At 34.9% G+C, this 17,124-nt stretch overlaps 1 protein-coding gene across 1 annotated transcript; it reads right to left on the bottom strand.

Annotated features, from left to right (window-relative positions):
* Window positions 1-1,197: 1,197 nt before the first annotated feature.
* Window positions 1,198-11,849, bottom strand: LOC127933227 (protein phosphatase 1 regulatory subunit 14B). Its single transcript, XM_052530039.1, has 4 exons — window positions 11,420-11,849; window positions 1,920-2,000; window positions 1,749-1,781; window positions 1,198-1,666 (listed from the first exon to the last, which is right to left on the bottom strand). The coding sequence occupies exons 1-4, from the start codon at window positions 11,600-11,602 to the stop codon at window positions 1,598-1,600; spliced, it is 366 nt and encodes a 121-aa protein (XP_052385999.1). The 5' UTR covers window positions 11,603-11,849; the 3' UTR covers window positions 1,198-1,597.
* Between the last annotated feature and the right edge of the window lie 5,275 nt (window positions 11,850-17,124).

Below are 17,124 nucleotides of genomic sequence, written 5' to 3' on the forward strand. Positions count from 1 at the left end.
GACCTAAAAAGCCTAGTCATGGTTTTTATTTTGTTTCATGCTATATTCATTTTACTTTATTTTAAGCATTGCACCTGTTTTTTACATTTTTTATTTTTATTTTATTTAGAGCATTACACCTGTGTTTTTGTGTGTAACCTGTAATTAAATTAAATTAACTTATTTTATTTTGCTTGATTTTATTACCTATATTTTATTATTAGTTTGAGCATATTTAAATTTAATTAAATTTTACTTTGAGCATTACAACTTTATTTTATTTTACTTTATTTTACTACTTTTATTCTATTAAGAACATTTATTAAACTTTTTTATTTATTTATTTTATTTGGAGTATTATACTTGCATTTTATGAATTTGTATTTTATTTCACTTTTATTTTAGTATTATACTTGTAATTTATTATTTTATTTTATTTAAATTTGCATTACTTTCTACTTTATATAGAGCATTACACCTATATTTTATTTTGTCTAATTTGTATATTTTATTATATTTTTTTTCCAGCATTACAGCTGTATTTTATTTGATCCTTTGATCTTCTCAAAACACTGTGCAGTTCTGAATGTTTGTCCAAACATGATATTCTGGGCTTTAACCAGTGCATGACAGTAAACAGCTGGAGTTAATGGCTAAACTCAGAAATGTGGCATAAAAGTTAACTTTCAACTGCCATCTTTACTCTTAATTGCCACTACATGCACTTTTGCTTCCTCCAGCATTACTGTTGTTTACTGGCGTGTTTTATTGTTTAATAGTTGACTGGAATCACGCACTAGAGTTTGGGTTTGTTGAACTGTGTTTTCTCCATCTCATATTAAAGCTCATATAATTCACACTAATTTAAAGTCTTTGAAAGGTAAATAAACATGAAAGTTGTAGTTGTAGTCATGCATTATGGACATCTTTCATATATCCTCATGCAGACCATCTAAATATCATATGTATATACATTAAATATACATGTGCATGATTTGAAATACTGCATATATTAATGCAATACTGGATATATAAAAGTTTTATGATTGATGCATATTTTACAATTTATTTGCAGTAGACTGAACCCATAGACATTCATTTTTAATTATTCTGTCAAGTATTTAACCCAGAATATGCTGCACTTATATCACACTATTAATTGTCATGCAGTAAACAGCTCCGTCTTAAACCTGAAATCAGACAATGGCAGAATGTAAGAAAGATATCCTGGATTCTGAATTTTATTATCACGAACTGTATCTATACTCTTCATCTAAAATCTTGAAATGAAATATTTTATTATTACATACAACACTTGTCAGAACAATATATATATATTTATAAATAGGGATAAAAATGTACGTCACAAAAAAATCTAGACAAAAAAAAAACATCTCGTTTGAGTAATAACAGGCAATACAGTTGATCTGCAATGCTGGAGATACTGTACAGAATTATTAGTGGTTTCTAGAAGTTTCCGTCATTGACTCGTCCACAGACAGACACTCAACGCTCTACATACAGGCGGAGCTGTGGGTGGGGCTTGTCAAAGGGGCGGGGTCAGGGGCGGAGCTGGGTGCTTCACATTATCTTGAAAGATCCAGCCTTTGACTTAATGCTATTTCTTCAGAGATCCTGACATCTTCCGCAGTCCCTTCATCCGGTAGAGCAAGCCGTTGATAAAGTCCTGCGGTCAGAGAGAGATCTTGGTTAAGTTCTGTTGAGCTTATGAGTGCGAAACACTCCTCTGTCTCTGAGTTTTGTCTTACCTCCTTTGGCTTTCCACATTCTTGCAAAAGCTCCTGTTAAAAGACACAACAGCAGGTACAACATCTGTACATGTAAAGCTATAGATGCATGCAGTCACACTAATGCATTTCCATGCGGAGGTGTGTATCTGTGTTGTGTTGTGCATCAGATGAAGCTGAAACTAAACGCACATGCAGTCGAGTTTTCTGCTCTTCATCTGTCAGCTCTAGAAGTTCATCGATGTCGATCTCCAGGTCAGGAATCTCCTCCTCCTGCAGAAACAATCAATGTGGCTGTTTCAGCAGATGATCATAACAATTGCAAAACAAATCTATTAATAATTATGAAAATTATTGGTCCAGAAGTATTGCTTGCTGCCAATGCAATAAAACTGCAATGATGGATGCTGGAAATGCAGTAGCAGTAAGTCACGCTATTAAAGTCCTGATACATGCAGCATGATTTATTGACATAAGAAATGTTCAAAAATAAATTAAAAATATATATTTAAACATATTTCAGGCTATATTTACATTAATATATTTTCTAACAATATTATTTTTTTGCCATTTTATATGTATTTTTAAAAACATATTTAAAAAATATAAACAAATATAATATATTTAGAATTATATACAAGAAATGGCAAAACATATATGTATATAAAATATATACATTTGTAATAATTTGTGTTATATATTTCAAATATATATATAAAAATGGCCAGAAAATGTATTTGCCAAAAAAAAAATATTTAATTGAGCTTCACAGTTTACAGCGTATATTTAAAATATATATTTTTACCAGAAAATCCACTGTTATTTTAAATGATTAAGCAACACTGTTAGTAAAATCATCCAAACTGATAATGTCTTAGCATAAAATGACCATTCCATTAAATTTATGCACATTTTCTTCAACCCATAAACACTAAGCAATGCAATGCATAATTCAAAATACAGGTAAAACAAATGCAAAAAATCAGATATTTCATCATACATGAAAGGTTATACCTGGATTGAAATTGCTGAGAGTTAAAAGCTCAAAGCATTTCTGCTGGACTGTTTTAATGACATCCGCTCTTAAAAGCATCTCGAATTAGACAGATCAGAGAAATGACGAGCCCCAGAGTGATGCTGCATTAGAAACCACACCATTGACTTTAAACTCACCACACTAATTGCTGCTCATGTGAATATTAGAGGACCTCAGAGATGAGAACTTTAGAGAAACTGCTGTTTAAGCAGGAGCTAATTACGCCGCTGGACAGTTGTTTCTATTAGGCTCCGTTTATTACATTTACATTTATTCATTTAGCGGACGCTTTTATCCAAAGCGACTTACAATTGCTATATATGTCAGAGGTCGCACGCCTCTGGAACAACTAGGGGGTTAAGTGTCTTGCTCAGGGACACATTGGTGTCTCACAGTGAATTCAAACCCGGGTCTCCCACACCACAGACGTGTGTTTTATCCACTGCGCTAACACCACCCCGTTTATACCGCTGTAGTAATTCTTGTATTTTATTCACACATCACAACTGCATATTATGTTGTTTATAGGCAATATACTACATGGTGTCCAGTTAGAAGTCATTATGAATGTCCTAAAAGCAGTGTTGAAATTGTTAACTAAAACTATTAAAATAATTTTCATTCATTGAAATAAAGCTGAAATGAAATAAAATTAATATATTAGATGAAATACATAAACTTTTAAATGCTTGTTGACAATCACTGAAATAAGCTGATGTACCAGGAACTAAAAGTAAAACTGAAATAAAATTAAATCTAAATAGAAATGTTAAAAGCTAGTAACGGCTAACAAAATTACTAGAAATAAAGTTAAGATATATATATATATATATATATATATATATATATATATATATACGCACACATACATTAATAGAATAAAAAAGTTTAATAATATTAAATGAAATGATAATAATAATAATAATAAATAATTTGTAATGTTGCCTTGAAAATTAATTGGAGTATTATAATTTGAAGTATACAAATTATAACATTAACACTGAAATAAAAACAAATTAGAGCTAAGTAGAAATATTTAGAAAAATATTAAAAATGACACGAGCACATGGTAAAATGAATAAAACAAAGCAGAAAATATATTTAAAAAATGTTTCTTGGCAATGAGCAGGTGAATTATTCCTCAGGGTAATAACTAAACAACAGTCACAGTAAAGAAGGGCGTATTTCTGCCTCAGTTAGTGTTAGCGTGCGGGTGTGTTGTGTTGTGTCTGAATGAGATTTCACGGATGTCAGGCGGTGCTTATACCCTAATGAGAATCCATTACTAATCTGATCTTCCTTCCTGAGTTTCCTGCCTCAGGCTCACAGCCATCAAAACACAAATACTGCAAACACATTCACATAAAATAGAAACGTTCTCTAGTAGCACAGATGCAGTGGATCTTTGACCCCACACAATGTCTGCATCCTTACAAAAAAAAAAAAGGATTGATCCCATCTACTTCAGGTTGAAACCTAAAGGCAAACCACTACACTTCAAAATGTCACCATATCACCATAGATTGATTACATCAAGAATTGCAAACTTTCTCTGTGTTACAAGTAGTGGAAGACATTATCTTATAAAAAAAAATAGAAATATGATCACTTGATAAAGCCAGGTACAAAACTCTTGTTTCATTTTGTTGACATATTAAAGTTTTTACTGAGTGGATTTTGGATATGTTCTTTTATCAATGCATAAATCAGAAAATACTGTTAAAAGTGGGGAAAATCACTATTCTTTTAGGAATAAATATTGTATAAAATTATAGGCAAATTATATGAACAAACACCTTAATAAAAACCTTCATAGATAAGAATAAAACTAAGTGTGATATTCATTTTCAGCATCGTTTTTGAAAAATACATCAGTGTGAATGATATATGAACAAACCCCTTGAGAATATAAATAGCAATAAAACTGCTCATTTTTGTCAAAGTGCATGCTGCTGAAGTTTATTAAAAAAAACTCCTTTTGAGAAAATGACCTCAAAAGTATGTATTATAATTAAAACAGATTCAAATATAAAAAATGCAATAATAAAATATTATATAGATATAAATAAAACTAAATTGTGGTGTTTGTAAAAGCTGCTGAAGTGGAGATAAAACTCTTTAAAATATATGCATTTAAACTGAAATCTACAGACACAAATAGATAAAGTGCAATACACTTTCGTCCACTAGTCTGAAACAAAGCATTAAGAAGACCCCAAATGCCCAAAAATCTAGTTTTTTTTCTTGAAGTGCAGTTAATGCCCTAAATATTTATTATACTAAAAAAATAATTACCCAAAAGTCAGCAAAACATGACAAAATTGCCAAAACTTTGGGCATGTCCTCATTTATAAAAAATAAACTAAACAATTTTTTTTTGAAATTGTAAAAATTCTGAACGTTTTCTGTGAGAGCTAGAGGATGCGTTTAAGTTTTTTAAAAATTATAACTATCTGTATATAAAAACAATAGTCTAAGTAATAGCTAAGAAAACGTGTGTGTGTGTGTGTGTATGTGTGTGTGTGTGTCGTCCTGTAGTGTTTGTGTTCCAGACATGCAATCATGTGTATTTGCACACCAGACAGTAAGAATACACCTAGCAACCACATAGCAACACTCATGCAACTGCTCAGAACACATAGCAACCCACTGCGAGCAACTCATTAATCCTTTGTAATAGTTTCTTGAAACTCAAATTCAATTGCCATGTTAATAAAAACCAAAAACGCATGATTTGAAGTCAATTTTGGGCAGAGTAACTGCAGCATCCAATGAGTTTACGCATGAATTAGAAATGCTCATGAATAATGCAGCTGTTGACACAAGGGCCGGACTGTTACAGGCTTCCACACGGAAGCGTCTGAGAACCCAGAGTGAAACCCTTCCGCTTGCCCATCAAATATTTATAATCATCATCCTAAAATGCCACTCCCAAATCACAGAGAGCTCAACTTTAGAAAACCATGTGCAGTATATTCTGGTGCTTAAAAACAAACAGAAGCTAATACACTGATATGAGGAGTATATAATAGTCAAGTCCACTATAGTCTTATGAATAATATATCTTAAGACAAAGCACTACAGGCAAAAAAGAAATTCATCCAAACTGGTACATTTTGAAATTTTGAGCTATTTGGCTATTCATAAGATATTTTTTCAGGGTAGTGGAAAGAATGCATCCAAAATATACATTTAAGTTTTTATGTTATTGTACTTTCTATTTTCTTATTTATTTGCGTCTGTGGATTTTTATTATAACAACATACATTTAAAGAGATTTATCTCCACTCCAGCTGCACTTACATGCACCAAATTTTAGAGTGTTCTTCCTATCTATATTCTGAAGATTTTTACTATGGGGTTTGTTTAAGTATCATTCACCTGATTTTATTTCTGCACTTTCTCTATTCGTGTCTGTAGGTTTCATTTAAAACACGTTTAAAGGCTGTTTCCACTAAATGAGTTTTTTCTCCACTTCAGCAGCACTTACATACACCACAATTTAGAGATTTATTCCTATGTATATTCTGAAGATTTTTACTGTGGGGTTTGTTTAAATATCATTCACCTGATTTTATTTCAGCACTTTCTCTATTCGTGTCTGTAGGTTTAATTTAAAACACATTTAAAGAGTGTTTTCGCAAAATGAGTTTTTCCTCCACTTCAGCAGCACTTACATACACCACAATTTAGAGATTTATTCCTATCTATATTCTGAAGATTTTTACTGAGGGGTTTGTTTAAATATCATTCACCTGATTTTATTTCTGCACTTTCTCTATTCGTGTCTGTAGGTTTCATTTAAAACACGTTTAAAGGCTGTTTTCGCAAAATGAGTTTTTCCTCCACTTCAGCAGCACTTACATACACCACAATTTAGAGATTTATTCCTATCTATATTATGAAGATTTTTACTGTAGGGTTTGTTTAAATATCATTCACCTGATTTTATTTCAGCACTTTCTCTATTCGTGTCTGTAGGTTTCATTTAAAACACATTTAAAGGCTGTTTTCGCAAAATGAGTTTTTCCTCCACTTCAGCAGCACTTACATACACCACAATTTAGAGATTTATTCCTATCTATATTCTGAAGATTTTTACTGAGGGATTTGTTTAAATATTATTCACCTGATTTTATCTCTGCACTTTCTCTATTCGTGTCTGTAGGTTTAATTTAAAACACGTTTAAAGGCTGTTTTCGCAAAATGAGTTTTTCCTCCACTTCAGCAGCACTTACATACACCACAATTTAGAGATTTATTCCTATCTATATTCTGAAGATTTTTACTGAGGGGTTTGTTTAAATATCATTCACCTGATTTTATCTCTGCACTTTCTCTATTCGTGTCTGTAGGTTTAATTTAAAACACGTTTAAAGGCTGTTTTCGCAAAATGAGTTTTTCCTCCACTTCAGCAGCACTTACATACACCACAATTTAGAGATTTATTCCTATCTATATTCTGAAGATTTTTACTGAGGGGTTTGTTTAAATATCATTCACCTGATTTCATTTCTGCACTTTCTCTATTCTTGCCTGTAGGTTTCATTTAAACACGTTTAAAGTTGTGCAAAATTAGTTTTTTCTCCACTTCAGCAGCACTTACATTCACCACAATTTAGAGATTTATTCCTATCTATATTCTGAAGGTTTTTACTGAGGGGTTTGTTCATATATCATTCACCTGGTTTTATACAACATTTATTACTAAAAACATGGTAAATTACTTTTTTTCTGGCTGTCGACTGTATTTTGGATTAATGCAGTAATAAAAAGAGATACCCAAAATCCCCTCTATAAAAACTTTTAGCTCTAATATGTCAATAAAATGAAGCTAGAATTTCGAGTCTGACTTGATCCAGTGTTCAGAACTATTTCTGAAAATTAGTCTAAATTTAAGTCTAAATTTACTTAGGTAATTCCTCCTTTAAATATAACATCAGAAAACCTGTAATACAAAAATGTTTGCCTGTAATTAATCTACTGGAAAAGTATGATGTTTATTTGTTAAAATTTTTAGATTATTCACTTGGGGTGTCTTGCATTAAGCAGGAGATGGATTATATCAGTGAAATGCACAGAAATGCCACAGTAAACGTGAAAGTGTGCTCTTTAAACAGAGCTGCTTTTGTATGTATCAAGGACACAACAGACATCTTCCCCTCAAAGCCTGCTGCATTTAAATGCCCTGAGGAAAATAATCATAGACATGAAAGATATGCATATACAGCAGTGCTCCTGTATATGTGTGTTTATCAGGAATCATTCAGTGTCTCTGCTGTGTCATCTGATGGCTATAGTAGAGTAAACACACAGACAGACACACACACTGATGCTGGACATCTGCCACTACATTCAACACTTTCTCTCTCATACACACACACACACACACTCACACACACCATGCTGAAAGATCTGATGTTTTGCATGTCCTTGAATGCTTGTGTTTAGTAGTGACAGGTCAGGGTCAGACATTAACCATGACTTCTAAGCTGGATATTTTAAATGTTGAGGCAGAAGTGATTTCCTCTGTTCTGGTAATCTGTTATCTAATATTTGATATTTTCACTTCTATTCCAGTCCTGTCTGGAGATGGGTTTAGTGACCTGTAACTTTGTTATTTCTGAGGTGATTGTTGTTGAAAGTGGAGCTAAAGTGAAGTGAAAGATGACAACAACAAAAAATATTAACAAAACACTCAACTCTCCAAAGACTCCAGATCCTGAGACTGCAATTATATATATTTATATATGGTCACAGTAAACAATTGAGAGCTGAATAATTAGTTAGATATTTCAGTGTTCAGTGTTTTATATTTTACTTTATTTACAGCTCTTTCTGTATTTGATGTTGAATTATATTCATTTCAGACTTAATGGTTAATGTTAAGGATTTGTTTCAATTGACTGGTTCACTTGAGATTTTCAGTGCAGTCGCATGACACGTTTTTATTTTAATTTTTATAAAAAGAAACAAATAAACCAAAAAATGCATTGTAAATACACTGATCGTGAAATCAGTCATTTTTAATACTAAAGCAATTAGAAATGAATCCTTGTTCCTTGATACTGTATCTTACATTTATGCATTTGAAAGACACTTTTACATGAAACAACTGAATTTTTTGTTTTTTTATTTGTATTTTTTTTATTCATGCATTGTCTTGCTCACATTATGCTCTATTTCTTGAGCTATAGAAACTGCTTGTATGTTGATGGTATAATACAGGACAGCATCAGTGTACAGCTGTCAAATGCAAGATATCATATCACAAAAGCACGTGGTGTAGTTTCTCATGTTATCAGGGTGGTGTAAACTGATAGATTAAGATTGTTACTAAAAGGCTGTAGGTTCAGTTATCATTGAGTAACCCATCAGTTACTTCCTGCAGATCTAAAAGTAGAGCCTGATGTTTTCATTGCCAACATCATAAGTTCGATTTCCAGATGAACTGATATGCTATTTATGAATGCAATAAAAATAAATGTAAATTTTTTGATAAAAGATGCAGATGCATGAATCTAAATTAGTCCTAAAACTACTATTATCTGTATTAGACAAAGTTGTATTTCTATAACCAAAAATCTCATTTTGATGCATTAAGAAATTATTGAATTTTTTTAGAATTTTTTTCACAAAGTGCAATAATACACTCAGGTTTGATTTAGTTTAATCTAAATGCCCAATCGCACCAAGGATGATAACTATAAAGATAAATGTAACTATAACGTTTAAAGGGGATATCAGATGCCCATTTTCCACAAGATTGCTTGAAATTGTAATAAAAATAATAAAGAAACAGCGAAACAATTCAAATGAAAACCAAAATATGAATTCAAAATATTAAAGAATAATCTATATAATGTCTCAATGATACTAAAATAACACTAATTGGAATCACTTTCAGAGCGACAAACAGAACGACTGGAGTGGATGCTATAGTTATCGTTACCGTTCATTCTTACTGTGAACGTGTCTTAATCTTAAAGGTGCATGCATAAACAACAGGCTTGGTGAAGGATTGCAGATTTCAGGTGTTTGTTGCGTGTCTTGACGTGTTGGGCGAGATTGGCATAAGATCAGTTAGCATATGTGGGAGGAGAAGGAGGAGAAACAACTAGATCTGTTCGAATATCATCACCTGCTCTCCTCTAATGTATCCTCAGCGCATTCGAGTAAATGTCATGTACGACCACACACACACACACACACACACACACGCATCCCTTCATGCTGAACCAACCAGAATCCTGTTGCCATGGCAGCGCGGCGCGCGGATACAGTCTCTCTGATGTATCGCGGCAGATGTTGCGCGTCTCCAGATGTCCGTGACTCGTAATCATGACGTCAGTGATTAGAGTCCGATCTATATGCGCTTTAAACAGAACTCAACTTACACCTGTGACGTCATTGCACACAGGCCTAAAGTCATGTACACTCGTCCCTCAGCTGCTTAAACTGACACTAACACTGGACACTCATCTGAATTGCTTAGGGCAAAAAATTATGTTAGCTGTTTTGCATCTTTTTTAATGTTTTTAGTCAGATGACTTGCTGTGGATACAGATATTGTGAATATATGAGGTAAATCTAAATATAGTTTTAAGTCTGAATATATAACGTATGTCATTTAGATAAGTCATATGCACTTACATTAATTAATACATTATAATATCTGCATTGATACATCTATACAGCCTGTATAGGCATACTGTTTTCATTTTTTTTTAATCTATAAGAACATCTGTCTTTTGACATGCCTGATAATAAAGATATATTAATATTGTGATGTAGACAATATATATTCATATTTGCATTTATATTCATTTTGGATTTAAACATCTAAATCTTAAATATTTAGCATTATAACTGTATATTCTCAAGGTTTATACATTTACTGATTTACAATTATATAATCAGAATTAGAACTATATATATTCACAATTTATCTTTATATATTCAAACATAACTATATATTCTGATTTACTTCTCTACATATTTTAATGTTTTACAGTTATGTATTCAGTTTTGTATGTATGTGTGTAATATTACAATATATATAACCAACACATCAATCAATCAAGAAAAACTACTGCTTGAGATGTTCCTCACTTCGCTTTGGATTAAAGCATCTGCTAAACGAATAAATGTATGTGGAAAAACATCACAAGCAGGAAGATTTCAAGCCATTTCTGAACCTTTAAGATGTAAAATGTTCTTATAACATTTCTCCTTGATTTCACTCCTGAGTCAAAATGACCGATATGTTCAAATGTGATCACATTCAGTGCATCACATTTAGTAAAATTATGTATTTCCTCTAGAAAACGTCCTTCAATTGTTCCTCACAGCCAGCAATGAGATTTAATAGAAACATATACCAGCATCTCGTGCTTCTCAGATGTTTTTCCTGAGAAAAGGACTCCTGTGTTCTCACACGTGTGAGTTTCCAGATCCCAACAATGCTGCTCAATTAAATTGCAATTAAAAGTCAGAGCTTTTAATATGACCTAATTTCTCCTCAAATGATCTGAGCTGCTCCGTGTTTATTTCATTGGATGATAACTAGTGGTGACTCACTGGAGGAGGATGCATGATTATTTCTGTGCATGATTTACTGAGTCTCGGAGCGTCTGTCTCTCTGGATCTGTCTTACCTCGCAGTCGTACAGCAGGTGCAGCTGACCGTCGATCCACTCCTCGATGTCCAGCCTCCTCTGGAGGTCTTTGCGGTTGTATTTGACCGTCAGTTTGCCCAGTTTGCGTTGGGCAGGCTCCTCCTCTTTGGTCTGAAACATCACTCTGGACTGGGCTCCTGGCTCCGACGCCATGCCTGCCATAACCTCACACGGATGGGGAAAAGTCCAAGAGACGGCTGTCTCTCTCTCTCTTTCTCGGTCTCTCTGTCTGTCTCACAGATTCAAACACTTCAGTTACCGTCCCGCTGCTGTTTGCTCCTCGGTGTGTGTCTCTATACTGCGGTGTGTTTCTGATTCATGTTCCTGGTGTTTCTGTCCGACAGCCTCCTTTACTGCCTGTCTTCTGTCTGCACTCTACTAACACTGACTCCCTCTCTCTCTCTCTCTCTCTCTCACTCACTCTGTCTCTCTATCTCTCTCTCTCGGAGTCTGTCTGTCTCTCTCTCTCTCCCACTCTCTCTCTCTGTCTCTCTCTCTCTCTGAGTCTCTCTCTCTCTCACACTCTGTCTCTCTCGCTCTCTCTCTATCACTCGCTCATTCTCTCGCTCACTCTCGCTCACTCTCTCTCTCTCTCACTCGTTCTCTCTCCCCCCCCTCTCAATTCAATTCAATTCAATTCATATTGCTTTATTGGCATGACATACAAAGGTACATATTGCCAAAGCATTGTACATAGCAGAATAGAAACAAACAAAACAAAAATTCATATATATCCATAAGAAAAAAAAAAAAAAATAGAATAAAATACATGCAAAATAAATCTATATACATTTTCATAAACATTGATGGTACTTCTAATGTAGATGTGTTCACTCTTTACCTCTTAGTTTGTGGCATTTGTAAATATAATGTGCTACCACAGAGGAAGCAGGTCCTTCACCAAGTAATATTTTTAATTTGTCATGTTCACTGAGTGACTGGAGCTCAGGAGTGTTGTGCTGTATTTGACTGTACAGTGAGTCTCTCAGAGATGTGTATTTGTCACAGTGGAGGAGGAAGTGCTCCTCCGTCTCGACTGATCCTGATCTACACTCGTCACACACTCGCTCTTCTCTGGGTAACCAGCTCTTTCTGTGTCGTCCTCTCTCTATGGCCAGCTGGTGGTCACTCAGTCTGTACTTGGTCAGTAACTGTCTGTGTGTTATATTCCTGACTGAGAGCAGATAGTCAGCCATACTGTACTCTCTGTTGAGTTTCAGATAACACTGGAGGCGACTTTGCTCTTTGGTTTGTTCTTTCCAATACTGTATGTATGTCTCCTTCTCTTCATTCATAATCTCTTTGATTCTTCTATGTTTTTCAGGGTTGGTGATATCGAGTGCTTTGTTAGTTAGCTCTGATACCATTACACAAAGATTACTTTGAGCACTCTTTTTTTGTGTTTTTAGTGCTTTATAATGAAGAGAATCTTCTGAACTAGAGTTTAAGTGGATCCAGAACTTTAAAACTCTTTTTTTAATGATGAGGTTTAGGGGAAGACGGCCTAACTCGGCTCTGCAGGCGTTATTAGGAGTGTTTCTGTGCAGGTGAAGGATGCTTCTGCAGAACTCCACATGCAGAGCTTCTAAAGGATGTTTGTTCCAGTCTTTATGGCTGGAGTTACTCGCTGGGCCCCAGATCTCGCTTCCATACAGGGTGATGGGCAGAATCACACTATCAAAGATCTTTGTCCAGATTCTGATGGGCATGTTTATTTTAAATAATTTCATTCGTATAGCGTGTAGTGCCCTGCGGGCTTTTATAAGTAATGTTTTAATTGCCAATTTGAAATTTCCAGTGGGAGTTAAAACCAGACCAAGATAAGTATATTGTAAAGTATGTTGAAGTGTGGTGTTGTTTAATGTGAATAGATGTTTATGTTCGAGATTTCTGGGCTTTTTCTGAAATATCATAATCTTAGTTTTTGGGATGTTGACGTCTAAGGCCCAATCCTGGCAGTATTTAGTTAAAATGTCAAGGTTGTTCTGGAGATCTTCTGGTGTTTTAGACAGAATTAGTAAGTCGTCTGCATACAGTAGATATTTGACCTCTGTGTCGTGTAATTGTAGTCCTGGACTGTTGGACTGGTCCAGAAGATCTGCCAGTTCATTGATATAGATGTTAAATAAGGTCGGGCTGAGGCAGCAGCCCTGTCTCACTCCTCGCTGTTGAGGAAAATACTTTGTCCTTTGCTGCCCAATTTTTACTGCACATTTATTTTGGTTATACATGTTTTTAATTAAGTCATATATTTTACCCCCTATGCCACTTTGAATGATTTTATAAAATAGTCCATTATGCCAGATAGAGTCAAAAGCCTTCTTAAAATCTATAAAGCATGCAAATATTTTCCCCTCTTTCTTCTGGTGTACATGTTCATTTATTAGCGTGTGTAGTGTGTGAATATGGTCAGTGGTCCGATGTTTAGGGAGGAAGCCAATCTGAGATTTGCTGATGACATTGTGTTGCTTTAAGAAAGATGAAATCCGAGAGTTGACTATAGAGCAAAACACTTTTCCTAAATTACTGGTTACACAGATCCCTCTGTAGTTATTAGGATCGGTTTTGTCTCCACTTTTAAAGATGGGAGAGATGAATCCTGTGTTCCAGACCTCAGGAAAAACACCTGAACTCAAAATCAAATTAAAAAGTTTGAGTAATGCAGTTTGCAGTTCAGGAGAGCTGTTTTTAAGCATCTCATTCTTTATGTTGTCAGGGCCACAGGATTTCTGACATTTGAGGGATTTCAGTTTTTCACTAAGTTCTTGTTGGGTTATTGGATAATCTAGTGGATTTTGGTTGTTTTTGATGCATGATTCAAGAGCATTCAACTTTTGGAGGACATTTAATTGGTTGGGGTTATTCAGAGGGTCAGTTTGAGGTGTATAGAGCTTCTCAAAGTGATCCTTCCAGATCTGACCATCTTGTATGGCTAACTCTTGTGGTTTTGTCTTGTTCAGACTGTTCCACATGCTCCAGAACTGACCCTGATCAATTGAGTTTTCCATCTTCTGAAGTGTGTTGTTATAATAGTCCAGTTTCTTCTGTCTCACTGTGTTTTTGTATTGTTTCAGGAGTTCAGAGTGTTTAGAGCGTAACTCTAAGTTGACCGGATCTTTGTGTTTTTCTCTCTCTCTCTCACTCTCTCTCTCTCTCTCACTCTCACCCTCTTTCTCTCTCTCTCTCTCTCTCTCTCTCTCTCTCTCTCTAGCTCACTCACTCTAAGAGGAACATATAGTTTAACTCAAGACTGATAACATTCAGTGAGATCAGGGTCAGAGGCCAACATTCGTGTTACTATTCACATGCAATGGTAGAATGAAAAATGTACATTTGTATTTATTCACTAGGCAGATGCTTTTATTTAAAAAACTAAAAGTGTCAGATATTTTATTAATTTAATTTTAAAATCAATAAGTATGTGTATCTTTTAATTGTCCAATTGTACATTTTTTATGGATTTGTAAAGAGAATATGTTCTGAAGGTTTTCTGACCCTGCATAGACTGCAAGGGAACTGCCACGTTCAAGGCCCACAAAGATCATTAAGACCTGGTTAAAATAGTCCATGTGACGTCAGTGGTTTAACAGTGTTTTGATGAAGCTAGAAGAAAGCAAAAATAAGGACTTTATTCAACATTTCTTCTCTTCCGTGTTAATCTCCACTGAGCGTTCACGAGAGTACTGTGTAATGTGTTTATTTTCCTTTGGGAGTCACTTAAACTCATCAGTAAGATCATGTTAGGCTTCTATTTATCTGTATCAGGCTCACGTATGACACCTGTATCTACAGGTACCAGCGCAGATCATCTATTTTCACCCGTTAGAAAGCCTGCAAACATGCATTAGAAATCAGCCGTGTCTTTTATAGCTGCCATTATCATGAGTGTGACTGATAAGGCCTGAAACTAAATGGGTGCACCTTAATAAATGATGGATGAGGAGACGCGGCGATGCAACAGACTGGAGTGCTTCGGACAAAACAAAAACGTGATATGCGAGAAACACGTTTATACAGCGCGTCAAACATTACTTCAAGCTGTCCAAACATATTTCTAGTGTGTATTCCCATGTCAAAGTGTACACCAGGCCAGACATCGGCTATTCCAAAGATCCGATTTCGATAAAAACAGTGGCTGTTGCTTTTCCTCTTTGTTCTGTCAGCGAATATCAGTCAAGGGCAGCTCCACTGCTTCTCTTGCCGATGTGCCATCTGTTACAAACTCTAAATTATTGAGCAACGCTGCAGCTCATCTTTCACAGCCAACAAATTCATTAATCCGAGCCAAGACTCAAAAATAGGGCCAGCGGATGATACAATGCATGCATTCCATAGGAGATGAATGCATGCAATGCATTTCAAGAAGAAATAATGAAAGCACACCGTGCACACGGATGGAGTGTTGTGCATGGTTGTCAGATCATTGTTATGCAGTTGCATGTGTATAATGAGTAGTAAATTGTGTTGCAATGCAATGGTCGCTTACTGGCACAAATAAGACGAATAGTCTCTAGTTTTGCATCAAGTCCGTCCTTAATGTGCTTAGAAGAGAATGTCAGTGATGTAAATGCATGATCAGCCTCACCACAATGCATTTCAGTGCTTACATACTACGATTCACTGAGTCTGAGTCTGATCTGCTGTGTGTGAATGTGTGTGTGTTTCTTTGTCTCCGGATGACATCGCTTCAGGATGAGTCAGCAAGTGTTGGCTGTGTTATCAAAGCTCAACATTGTTGTCTTTAACACTCCCACAGACTGCTGATGGTGATGGGATTCAGGAGCTTTATGTGTCACTGCCATCTGCTGTCTGTAGTGAAGAACTGGTCTTTTACATTTGGATGCATCTTGCAGACACTTTAATAAATCGTGCGTCAAAATAAATGCTATAATGTCATGGACGGCAAAATGATGTTGTGCTTTAATCAATGCATTGTTGTGATTTCTTGCAAATGTAAAGGACAAGTGCATTACTGTCATTAGCACCGAGTCAGATGGTCTAAGTAATGACACAAAAAAATTTAATTCATGCTTCAAAACCCAGCTATTGTGTCATTAAATTAACCAATGCCACAAAAATGAAAAGTTCATCATGTGCAGCTTACCGATTAAATCATCAGGTGTTTTTTCACAAAGGTGTCAACCCTGGAATGTAATCTTTGTTGATACTGACTGACCATTTTGTCGCGCTGATTGTTATTGTGTATCACGCTGAGCTTTTTAGAAACACATTGTGTCTGGGAAAAGTCAATAATGACGATACACACAGAAAAAGAACGTGCACATCTGCATGCAGTGTTGTGGAGTAACACGTTACAAGTAACGTGAGTTACTTTTTTCAGGTAACTAGGAAAGTTACATCACTTTTTAATTTACAAACAAAAATAACTGAGTTACTTTTTCAAATAAGTTCCTTTGTTTCCCATCAGATCTCAGTCCCCGTCTCAGGCCACATGAGAAACAGTCATGCAAATGTAAAGTATTGCACTACTTTCACATAAAAAGTAACTAAGCAATGCAATAAGTTACTTTTTTTTATTAAGGCATTACTTAAAAGTAACTTTCCCCAACTCTGTTTGCTTGTACAGCAATAAGTACCAGGAAATTCACATTTGCACATTTATTTGTATTTATATGTAAAGTCATGAAGTCTACATTTGCCAGTTTTGCAGAAGCTTCAGTGCA

This window comes from Carassius gibelio, chromosome A17, assembly GCF_023724105.1.
Source record: "Carassius gibelio isolate Cgi1373 ecotype wild population from Czech Republic chromosome A17, carGib1.2-hapl.c, whole genome shotgun sequence".
NCBI lineage: Eukaryota > Metazoa > Chordata > Actinopteri > Cypriniformes > Cyprinidae > Carassius > Carassius gibelio.

What these genes read in the sequence shown, in the direction of transcription:
- LOC127933227 (XM_052530039.1), bottom strand. Translation starts at nt 11,602, where the DNA reads ATGGCAGGCATGGCGTCGGAGCCAGGAGCCCAGTCCAGAGTGATGTTT. An exon ending in ACCTGCTGTACGACTGCGAG is followed by an intron (nt 2,001 to 11,419) that starts GTAAGACAGATC and finishes TTGTTTCTGCAG; the next exon opens with GAGGAGGAGATTCCTGACCT. An exon ending in AGCAGAAAACTCGACTGCAT is followed by an intron (nt 1,782 to 1,919) that starts GTGCGTTTAGTT and finishes GTCTTTTAACAG; the next exon opens with GAGCTTTTGCAAGAATGTGG.